Source organism: Podarcis filfolensis, assembly GCF_964270895.1.
Source record: "Podarcis filfolensis genome assembly, chromosome: 14".
Lineage (NCBI taxonomy): Eukaryota > Metazoa > Chordata > Lepidosauria > Squamata > Lacertidae > Podarcis > Podarcis filfolensis.
The window spans coordinates 18,502,814-18,515,050 of NC_139616.1; the positions used below are offsets into that span (position 1 = coordinate 18,502,814).

Here is a 12,237-nt window from a genome sequence, read left to right on the forward strand (position 1 = left end):
TGTGCAAGGGCAAGGGATGTATCACAGCCAAGGGAGGCTTATGCCTCCTTCCCACAGACTCCCTACCTCACATGCTTTTCAGCTGATTGGATATCACAGCTCAGCAGCAAGGAAAAGAAGGCCAAGGTGAGAGCAGTGAGGCTTGGGAAGAGACTGATGAGCTAGATAGGGAGAGACCTGCAGGCAGCAACGCCAGAGTCTCAAGCAGGTATCTTTCACACTACTTGCTATCTGATCTTTTTAAACTTGAGATGCCACTGATTAAAGCTGGAACCCCCTGTTTGCTACTGTAGAGCTGCTGATCTGTCATAGACCTATTGACCTATGATATGATCCCTGGTATCCAGTGAAAATGATACCTGGCAGCTGCCATGGCTCCATACCATGTGTCTTCAGGTGCAAAGTCCTCCTGTGACAGTGACCCCAAGGAGGAGATTGATAAATTTCTGGATCCTCCCGTGTGAATCAGCTACATCAAATCCTTTTACATCACTCTGCCACTGGATTCTGTTGAATGGACCACAGTTTCATTGATGGCTCAAGAAAGCCCCAATGAGCTTTCCTCAAGCTGTCCCCACAGCTTAATATGCCTCCCCCAATGAATAGCCAATGGCTGCAAATGAAAACAACCACAACCACAACACTGGCTCTTTAACTGGACAGTTGTAGCACTCACAGTTGGGGTTTCCATCTTGACTATCCAGCCCAGACTATAAAGCTCTACCAGTCGCTCCACAAATCTGCCGTGTGTTTTCTGCCTCAGCTACAGGACCACCAGCTGTGGTCCTGAACAAGCACCTTGGTCCCTATCCAAGGTCCTGAATGTGCCTTGCCTTGCTTGTCACTGTTTCCAGAACCCTTACGAACCATCAAAGGCCCTTATACTCCGTCTTGATTGCCAAGGGCACTTCTGGTGGTTCCCCATTGGCCAGGCTGCTAGGACTGATGGGAGTTGTATTTCAGCAACATCTGAAGGGCCAAAGGTTCCCCACTCCTGACCTATAGCAAGCTATCTTGTGCTTTGTTCATAGAGATCCTGACATTTTGATATTGGCTGAAATTGTTTCTAAGATTGCAGAGAAACTTATGCACCCTGGGTATCTTTGTGTAGCAATGAAGTTCACAGACTCTTGCATTCAGCAACGATGCAATGGTCATATGTCAAACCAGGGTCTGAATTGGCTGTCTAAGCAGCTAAAGGATGCGTAGGGAATAAATCTGGTTAATTTGGATATTTTCAGTTGAACAAATAGAGATCTTTATTATTTAGCCAAAGGCCATAACCAAGTCACACAACGATACACTTTTAAAAATGGTTCATCACTTGAAAATTGATTAAAACAAACAAATAACTTAATCCATTGCAATGTCCAATATCTTTTACAATGGTCATAATAAACTACTGTATAATGCGTACTAGAAAGGAGAAAAGAGGATCTTTTCATTTACACCTTAATTCAGCAACAGAGTTTGACAGTTTCCTACTTGCTGGCATTCTCCCCCAATCTTCATTATTGATTTGCCAATATGGCGTTTGATGGGTACACGTCTGCCTGCTGGTGCCTGCAAAGTCCCAGTTCCTTTTTCTTCTGAAACTAGGCTGGAAATAAGCATTATATTGTAGCCAACAAATAGGTGGCATTCTGTGCTTGGCTGTGATGAAGAGCCCTTCTCAATTTAGTGAGTTTGCACTACCAGTTGTCCATACTGACACCAGCACTCCTCCAGGGGAATCCCAATAGGATATTTTCCAGGGTGGACAGAGAGTGGTTACCTTCATCTTTAGCTCACTGTCTGGCAATCTTCTTATGCTATCTACAACAAAGATACCAAAGGGTGGTAAGAAAATGAGAAAAAAACAAAGATTAAAGGCACAAGAGACAATGCTAATTTCGACCTGCCTCTCCAAACATGGTAGTTAGTCTCCATTTGGACTGGAGGCTTGTAAGGCAGGAGGCCAACATTAGATGGAGCCAGAGTCAATGACAAGTGAAGCCAACTAATTCTCATTTTGTCTCCAAAAGCAAAACATTACAAGTGGAACACTGAGACTAAGGAGCAGGAAGCGGACAGGCAGGGTCAACCTCTAGATAGGTTATAAGAAGGAAGACAGACAGGTTTGAAGCTGGTGGAGGAAAGATTGAGAAATGGTGAGGTGATACCCTGTTTGCCCTTATGAATAGCCCCTTCTCACAGCAGAAAAGAGGGAGAAGAAGCAACCATGTTATTGGAGAAGTGTCCTTTTGTACTTGGAAGGGAGGAGGAAAAAAGAGTTGTTGGCCATCCTCCTCCAGTTGAGTCCTTCCAAGAACGCCATTGGTGTCTCCAGTCGAGTCTCTGGCTTTCAGATAAGCAAGTGGAAGCTTGGCTTCTGGCCCAAGTCTGCCAATAAAAATTAAGAAATTGATTTCCCTTTGTTTGCCTGACAGGATGAAGGCTCTTTTTATGAGATAGTAAATGCAATCCATCTCTGAGCACAGCCATATTTTTAATTGTATTTGTTGTGCTTTCACTTACTCTGTTTTATGAGTTGCAGTTTCTATCCTTGCTGCCTTAGAAAGCTCACCCTTGAGGAATGAGAGAGGGCTTGATTTCAAAACAGCAAAAGGTTGGGATTTAGCAAGAGCTGATGGCTGAGTCAAAGGCTTATTATTTTTGTCAATGAACTATTTGCCTTTTAACCAATGGATAGATTACTTAGTTGACAGCATGGAAATAATTTTGAACATTTGTGGAAATGCCATATGTATTATTTGTAGATGATGAGCTAAGCATTGCCATTTGATGAATGGAATTTACCACTCATTCTCTGAAGGGAAAGCCTTCTGTATCATTTAATTTCCCAGTCTCTATTAGACAAACACACTGGAACTAAAGAAGCCTCCAAAACATGGAGAAATGTGCCCATAACTCAGAAAACTCCCTGTTAAAATTTGACCTTCTGGAGCAAAGAGACATATAAGAGCCAGGGAAGGCTGGTGGTTTGGAAACAGGTTTGGGGCAAATTATGAAATGATAGGAGAAGTGGTAGAAATGTTGTATATTGATTTGCTGGAAATATTGTATATGGATTTGCTCCCATTATGAAGAAAAGCAGCACATACAATTCGGTACATAGATATAGATATGCACACACATTCATAGAAACAAGGGAAGCTGCCTTATACTGAGTCAGATCATTGGCTGATCACCGCAGCATTGCCTACACTGACTGGCAGAAGCTCTCCAGGATTCAAACGGGTCTCTACCCAGATATTGTCAGGCTCAGGGAATCAGATCCCTCCCACGGTGGCAGCCCAGAATCAGAGAAACGATAAAAGTTCTTACCAAGCAATTTATTCAGTAATTTACAGAGAACGATGAAGAAACACAGCCTTCGTAATACAGTGGTACCTCGGGTTGCAAACACTTCAGGTTACAAACACTTCAGGTTACAGACTCCGCTAAGCCGGAAGTAGTACCTCAGGTTAAGAACTTAATCTCAGGATGAGAACAGAAATCAGCGCTGGTGGCGTGGCGGCAGCGGGAGGCCCCATTAGCTAAAGTGGGAGCTCAGGTTAAGAACAGTTTCAGGTTAAGAACGGACCTCCAGAACAAATTAAGTTCTTAATCAGAGGTACCACTGTAATGGTGTTGCTCCAAGTAAAGTCCCACCCCCCTACGTCTCCCCTATTCGACATCACTCCTGCATTGGTTAATCTGAGCTTTCTGTCTCTGAGTTCTCTGTTCTACTACCCTCAATGCACGATGGGTCCTAGGAGTGGGTGGTCAGGAATGCTTTACAAGGACACTGAGTCTGTCAGCAGTCTCTCCCCTGGTGCTTCTCCTCCTTCCTGCTGTTCCCCTCCCAGTTTCTCCACTCTGCAGCCTCTGAACTATGCCCTTCTGCAAACCACTGTTCTAAATCTATACAGTCCTCCTGTTCTTAGGAAGGGGAGGACAGCCCCCAACATTCTTCTTTGGTCCAGTCCCTGACAGATGTTTATTTTGGCAATTTATATACCACTGGATTTATAGTCATCTGTACAGGTTGTACAGAAATCTCAAGACTTCAAGAGCTTAAAAGAGTTAAAACTGAATTTCTATGGAGGTGCCAGGGATTGAACCTGGGACCTTCTGCATGCAATGCAGTTGTCCTACCACTGAGCTTTGGCTCCCCCCCCCCAAAAAAAATGCTTATAATTGCACTATACTGTAAGTAGGGGTGCTTTAGGATGAGCACAATCATACCACCTTGATGTTTAAGGTTGGAGTGTTAGGTTGGCACATAGGTGGCACAACACTCTCATTTGTTTTTGCCACAAGAGGCTAGGGATAGGGGAACAATTGATTCAGTTTCCATTTAAAGGTGAATCCACCTAATTTCCAAAACAATCTGCAAACCAAAACCCAACCATCCTTTGAAATTCACACTTTGCCAAACTTTGCAAAGAAGGTCTCCTGCCAGGTGATTTGTAAAAGAAAATCAAATCCATATGCTACAGTAAAATGTGCATATAAATGTATATATTTGTGGCAGGGGGAGCAAAACAAAATGCATTGCAGCAGGGGAAATTGTGCAACAAAAATGTGTGTATTAGGCAAAACTGCTTAGACAAATGTGCATAGCAGGAGAAATGCTGATGAATTTTCATGAGATATTTTTTTAAATAACAAACTGATGTGGAAATATGGGGAACTGAACTTATGATGGGGGGGGGGGATGAGAGAAATCAAAACTGACCTATTCCCCCATCCCTTCAAGAGGCTAACACAGCTGTTCTTCTGGAAGGCTGTTCTTTCTGCTGCTAGGTTTTTGGTGTGTGTTGGATCTATAAGTTTTTATTGACTTAATCTTGCTGTTTTGAAATGCAAGTTAGACAGGAGAAGGGTGCGGGAGCCATAGCTTAAATAAATACATAAATAACCTATAGTTCTACCCTGTGGGATGGAGAGGGAGAGAGAGAGAAAGGCATACAAATTCAGCCAGTGAATTAGAATCTCTGCTTGGCTTTCATTGATCCATGGCATTGATGCAGACACCCAGATCTGCCCCTGGCTGGATGAATGATGCTAAAAATCAGCCAGTGTGATGGAATGGTAAGCAGGGTTACAGAGCACCAGTAGGAGCTCCTTAGAGATGTGTTAGCTAGGGGAGAGGGAAGCGAGTTGTAGGATTGCGTGAGGGCAGCTGATGCTAAAGGAGAGAGTCGGGAAGATTGTCAGAGCACTTGAGGAGTGCGGTGGCGGAGGGGGCTACTGGAGGGAGGCTTTCAGAAACATCTGCTCCCAAGAGGATTCCAACCATGTGGATCACCTGGATTTGCAGGAGATAGGTGTCAAAAATTGAGACAGAGATTGACACTTCCTGTCAGGGTGCTTGTCAGCTCAGCTGAGTGCAAACTCTCTGGCAATGAGAAGTAGTCCAGCTTAAGCTGTTTCTGATAGTCTTTCATTGTGCTTCTTTGTCAGGTGTGTGTGTGTGTTATCTCAGGGATGTGGAACCACAGGCCTGTGAACCACATGTGGTCTTCTTTAAATGCCCCCTTTAAATGGCTTCCAGGACTCTGGTTCTTCTCTACCTTCCTTTGGTGTTTTCTTTGCCCACAACTAGAATGTGTCTCCGAACTGTGAAAATATCTCTTGCTTGCCTGGGTTTGGGCTGCAGAGGTCTCTCTCTCTCTCTCTCTCTCTCTCTCTCTCTCTCTCTCTCTCTCTCTGTGTGTGTGTGTAGATGAAACCTCTGGCTTTTGTGTTACTGGAATTTAGCCTACTGTGCACAAGGTGGCATCAGTCAGCAGAGCATGGGACTCTTAATTTCCGGCTCATGAGTTCAAGTCCCACATTGGGCAAAAGATTCCTGCATTTCAAGGAGTTGGACTAGATGACCCTTGTTTCCCCTTCCAACACTACAATTCCATACTCTATGGGCAAATATAAGAGACAAGGCTACCCACTTTTGACCCAGTCCCATTGACCACTAGATGTTTCTCCCTCCCATCCTCGGACACTGCCTATAAAAGAATGTGGGCCTTGGTATACTAAAGATTGTTTACCCTAGATTTATCTAGTTCAATTGTGGGGAACCTTTGGCTCTCCGGATGTTGCTGAATTACAACTTCCATCACCCCTGAGTTGCAACTCCCTTCAGCCACAGTCAGGTTAGGGATTGGTTAGGGATGATTGGTTAGGGATGATTGAAGTGGCAGTCCAGCAACATCTGTTGTTGTGGATCCCTCCCATGGACTGGGTTATTCCATTGGGAATGTCAGTTTGGAACATACAGACTCCATATGTCCCAGCTTTTGAGTGTCCTTATCAGCTGGACTGTGGCTGTGATCAGGCCTGGTATGGGTTATCCTTTGGTGCCACAGGACTCATAGATAGGGGTGGCTTCTCTGAGTTGGAATTGGGGTTCAGACTGCTAGTCGTGGTGGGGACCCTGACAAGTGCCTCCAACACCACTAAACTAATACATCTGGTCATCACCTCCATGTCCAAATCAGAGCCCAGACTGTTGCTCTGGGCAGAAGTCCTAACATCCAGTACTCAACTCTATCTATCTATCATCTATCTATCTATCTATCTATCTATCTATCTATCTATCTATCATCTATCAAACAAAACCTCCCACCCATCCATCCATTAGTCTTCCTTCACATTTATCTATCTGTGAACCTTTACCCACCTGCCTGATTATCTTGCAACTACAGTGACAGAAGGAAGGGGAGTTTCTCTCTGAGTCCTCTAATTCCTGGCACCACTAAGGCAAGCACTACTGATAGTGGAATGGGGTCTGTGTGACAGGTCACCAGCCTTGACTTTTGGATCAGCAGGAGCAAACAAGGTACATTAGGAGGAGTGGGTTGGAGATTTGCAGGTTGGGAGATCGGAGGCGAACCTGTCAGCCATGTCGGTGTAAAGGAAGAATTGAGTTCTTCTCTGGCTCAGATTGAAATTTGGGGCATAGAAGAACTCAAGGAGAACATAATGTACTCCTTGTCTTGGAGGCCGCCTTTAAGAGTCCCATGAAAATGTCAATACAGACTCCCCCTTCATCACAGCTTGTTGCCTGCTGGCGTGATCGGCGTTTTGCAAGTCTATAATGAAAGCTTGCTTAGTTTGGAAACAGCTTGTTTCCTCCTTACTTGTGGAGAAAACAGGAGCATCATAAGGATTATCAGTGCAATCTTGCGGCAGGGATCAGTTTCCTCGGCATGCTGTCTGCCATTAACGTCTTTGGTGCTGACTGCAACTTAGGCCAAGAAACAGTGACAGAACAAAACAACACAAACCTGTCAAACTGAGTTTACAATGTGTGTGTGTGTGTGTGTGTGTGTGTGTGTGTGTGAAGACTTCTTCCTAGCAAGTAAAACACCTGTCAGGGCTGCCAGGAGTACTGCTAATTACACAGCAACTTTATTATGTCCCACTTGGAAGAACAAACAATACTTGAAGTCTTGAAAAATGAACAGGCTTCCCCCCACCTTCTTTTTTTTTAATAATAAAAAAACAGATTAATGCATTCAGAGCGTGCATTCTCTGGATGCTCTCTGAAGCACCAAGAGACTCAAATGACTTGAAGAATCTCCTCTTTGTTACTCGTGTTCCATAATAAAGTAATTGTGCAATTAGAAATAGATTAGCGACAGGAGAGAGATCCCCCCCCCCGCCTTCGCTGGCTCAGGTAAAAGACAGGCCTTTTGAATGCATTTGAAGTGTGCTTGCAGCAGCTTTTCCTCATCTTGCATTGACCTTCTGTTAGCCCCTGGCAGCTTCGACAAAACAGAAGAGAAACTTCTCCAGGCACAGATTTTTCTTCCCTCTGTTGTATGAATAAATTTGCTGCTCTTTGATTAGGGCGCTGAGGAGTGTGTCGATTTTTCTTCTACTACTTCTGAGCTCAGTGATAGATTCCTGTGTTTTCTCCTTACACCATTGGTTGCCAGTGTGGCACCCGCATGCGCCAGTGTTCCTTCCTGCATCCACAAAAGCTCTCAGTTTTTTTTAAAAATTGCATTTGGTATCCCACCTTTTTCTCCAAGCAGCTCAAAGTGTCATACATAGTCCCCCCCCCCTCACTGAATACCATAACAATCCTGTGAGGTAGGCTAGGCTAAGAGGCAGTGGCTGCTCCAAGGTCACCCAGTGAGCTTCATGGCTGAGTGGGAATTTTTAAGTCTGGTTTCCCGGGTCCTAGTCCAACACTCTAATATCTCCTCAAAAGACCACAAGGCCTGAGAGACACTATGTTCTTCCTGCTCCGTACCAGTTTGTGCTGGCTCAGCCTCCTGCAGTAGACAGTCCCCTTTCAACATGACCACATGTCTTCGGATGCAAACATTTGACACCCACTCATGTTGAAGAGGTACAAAGAGCTTCTCTTTGTGAGCAGGTGTGATGATGATGGCTGATGTAAATGCCTCCCCCCCCCCCCAATTGATGGCATAGTGGATGCCACTCCACTTTTAAGAAACTTATATAATCTCTTAAAGGCATTGAGAAACTGAACCAAATCCATTAGGTCACGGGTTGAAAATGCAAGCAAACAGATAGTTCTGAGGCGTGCAGAAAACTCATAAAACAGGATGCAGTCCCCTGTAATGACTGGCTCCGAAATGAACCACCCTGAAAGGATATCAGAGAAATGGGGAACATACTCTTCTGTTTTCTTCATGGCTTACTATGTTTGTTTCTAGGTCCTGTGGCTGTGATCAGCGGGGAAGAAGATTCTGCCAGCCCCCTTCATCACATCAATCATGGCATCACCACACCTTCGTCGTTGGATGCTGGCCCGGACACAGTGGTGATTGGCATGACCCGTATCCCTGTCATCGAGAACCCACAATACTTCCGTCAAGGTCACAATTGCCACAAGCCAGACACATGTAAGTGTGCTTTCATTGTTTGCCTATGTATGATGAGGTGAAGACAGGGTGAGCAAGCCAGGGGGAAGTGAATTGAGGAATATGAAATGAAGATGCATCAGGGGCAGAGAGGGTGGAGAGCGGGTCTTGTATGGTCCAGAAACCAGAAGTGAATCTTGTGCCCCCAAAATCACAACATACACCATCCAGTAATCACTTCCTCTAGACATGACACCAAATTTTGAGAATCTCATCTTCCTTTGAGCATTGGTAAAAAGACTTCCATGAAAAGAGGAAGGTAAATAAAGGATATGGTGCAATGAGAAGCTTCCACCTTTCACTTTCTATAGGCTTCTCCATGGTTGTGGCACCAGGACTGTCCTATTAAACAGCAGACACCGCCTAGAGAGGGGGAAGAGACCATTAGTCAATACATTTCCTGTGCTATGATTGTGCATAGAGATACAAAGGCAAGAAGTGAACCACTGGCGATAGCAAAATCGGTAATGAACGCTTATATACCTGGACAGAGGATGAGGCTTCATATTGTGCTGACAGTGCAGAGAGTCCAAAATAGCTTGAAAGAACTAGTTTCTGAAACACTGTTCACAGTTGGCACAGACTCTAATCTTGAAGACTGCTGAAACAAAGAACTGGAGCAGAGTGCCTGTGATCTGCAAATATTTGAGCAACTTGCAGGTTTCCAGTAGGACGATGCCCATGTTTCACCATTCTGCCTAACACAGAGCTTTTTGAAAGATTGCTCCAGATGTGGCTGAACTACAACTCCTATCATCACTGACCATTGACTGTGCTGCATAACAGAATAGGAGTCCCCCACCACTTGTAGGGCGAAATGTGATCCACAGCAACCTATTTTATGTTGGCATTTCTGTATGGTGCCAAGTAACATTATCCAGTTTGCAAAGCCCTTTTGTTATTAAACCAGCTGACATGTTCATAGGGACATTACCGAAACATTCTTTGCCAGTGGTTTGCTTCTTGCCCCATGACTCTTGTGGGATAGCTCCTTTTTTTAATCCCAGTGAACACTGAACTCCTTCCGTTAAAATCAAGAACATCACTGGGAAATAACTCATCCTTTCCAGTTTGTCGGGGGCCCTTATAAGAGCATCTAAGGTTGGTTGAGACATATCCTCAGCTCTGTAGATTTTCCAGAATGGCTCCAAACCAAACCATATGAAAGGTCCCACCACTTCTTCCCCACCCGTCTCATACGCTTCCCATCCATGCGCTTTGGCATCATCTATGTTTCCTGCATCTAGTCAGGACTGTGGAAGAAAACAAATCTCACCCTGTTCATGGAGGTGGGGAGTCTCAGAGGTTCAGTGGGAAAGCTCCTTGCCAATGGCTTTTCAGCTGCGCCTTTGCTGTTCTATTAGCTTCAAAGAGTGTGGCTCGGAAAATGCATGCTTAGGATTCTACTAGGATGGAAGATTTAAAATTTATTAATAGACTGTGCAGCACAACTCCGTACATGTCTATTCAGAAGCACGACCAGTTGAATTTAATGGGATTTACTCCCAGGTAAGTTTTTATAGGATTGTATCCTTAGTTGGTTTAACCAGCAGATCTAATTATATTTAGAACTGTTCCAAATATTTATCATATTAGGTGTTTAAAGGTAAGAAATAGTAATTGCATAATGGGGACACACACACACATACACAAAGACCTTAGTTTCATCTTTGTGTAATCCTCTTTCATGCCATTGTTACCCCTCAGTGCAACTGCATTAGTATCATCTCAACACCACCACTGACACACACCCTTCACCCTTCTTCCTCTTTCTAAACTAATGGCATGGGCCATTCCTGCCAATTAGAGATCCTGTTGTGAATGGCAGAAAACTTCACTTTGCTATGATCAGTCAGATCCAGCTGCATGACGACATCACTGATGGCAAGTGAGGACAATTTAAACAGAAAAGCCAACGCTTTCGCAGAGAGTGTCAGAAAATCACTAATAGGCAGAAACATGCTTCAGTGCTGCTTAAAATGTTGGGGGGGGGAAGTGGGGTGCAGTTTCAGTTTTGCCCTGATTATAATTGGGGGATCAATTTTCATCAGAGGGGCTGGAAGTTAAGGCCTGCGGCTATTCTGGTTTAGGTTTGCTTCTGTAATAAGGAATGAAAAAGAAAGTCTGAATGACAGCCTTTCCTTCTAAAACAACATGTGGTAACTTTTGTGTAAATTTGGTCACCCTTCAGCATCTCAGAAAGGCACATGAATTGAGATTTTTTTTGTTTGTAATAATCAACTAAAAATGCTTTAATCAGCTTGACAGCCCTACCTTTGAGATTCCATGTATTACTAGGCAATGTCGATGCCTTACTCTACAAACCTGTGTGTGTCCATCAGCCAGCCCAGAATAGTTTATTGTCTCCTTTTGTAACTAAGGACGAGTTTGCACATTCAACAAAATCAAATGTTAAAGCCATCCCTGGATTTCAGACTACAGGCTTGGGTTTATGTATTCAGATTCCTTTACTGGCCTTAGCTTGAGTAACACCAAAGACAATGAAGAGGAGAATTTGAAGGCATTTACATTCTAGGTACCAGGGAGTGTGAACTACATATATATGCCTCCCACTCGCATTGTTATAGTTGGCAGCACTGCCAGGGCAAGCCAGAGTGGGAAGAAGCAGGGATGGGGCAGGTCATTCTTCTTCATTTTGGATTATGGTCCGAGTTGGAGAAGAAGTTTGTGGTGGCTCAGGAGATTGATTCAGCATCTGACCATGAATAATGAGAAAAGCAAATGAATATCTCAAACCATCGCTGACACCAGTTCAAATCTGAGTGGCATCATTACACATCACAACTATTTACATGCAAATGTGCCAGAGTATGACCCTCTCCATCCTTTCCCAAGGTGCCCCTGTTAAGTTTACCAAAGAGCTCCTTTCTAGAGAGCATCATTACAGTTTCAGTGAGCATGTTCCTCCTTCTGGGAGGGAAAACAATGCAAGTACGTATAGCTGGGTGTGTGAACATATTTGAAACATGGCATTCCCCATCCCCCACCCCAAACAATGCACATTAGTTGGACCCAATGATATTTGCCTTGGAGATTTCTATCCTAAGTATGCGGGGGGGGGGGGTGTCTCTGGAACATGCATTCTATCATCCTTTTCAGGCCCAATTTATACTCTATTTTGATGTAGATAGGCAGGGAATTCCAAAGTAAAGGTGCTGCCACACTAAAAGATCTATTCCTTACAAATGCAGAACAGGTGTTTTGTGGTACCTGTAACTGTGCCACAAAACACCTGTTCTGCATTTGTAAGAAATAGAGGGGGACGTTCTGCGTGCAAAGCAGATCTTCTACTGCTGAGCTATGTTTACTGGTACTGATCTGAAATCAAGCC

The 12,237-nt window shown here is 44.2% G+C and overlaps 1 protein-coding gene across 4 annotated transcripts in view; it reads left to right on the top strand.

Annotated features, from left to right (window-relative positions):
• The window catches only part of NTRK3 (neurotrophic receptor tyrosine kinase 3), a 421,592-nt gene that overhangs the window by 261,378 nt on the left and 147,977 nt on the right, over window positions 1–12,237 (top strand). For all 4 annotated transcript variants that reach the window (XM_083586417.1, XM_083586419.1, XM_083586416.1 and 1 more), the window contains one exon: window positions 8,679–8,867. In XM_083586417.1, coding sequence (XP_083442543.1) covers window positions 8,679–8,867 — 189 coding nt within the window. The remainder of the gene's footprint in view (window positions 1–8,678; window positions 8,868–12,237) is intronic.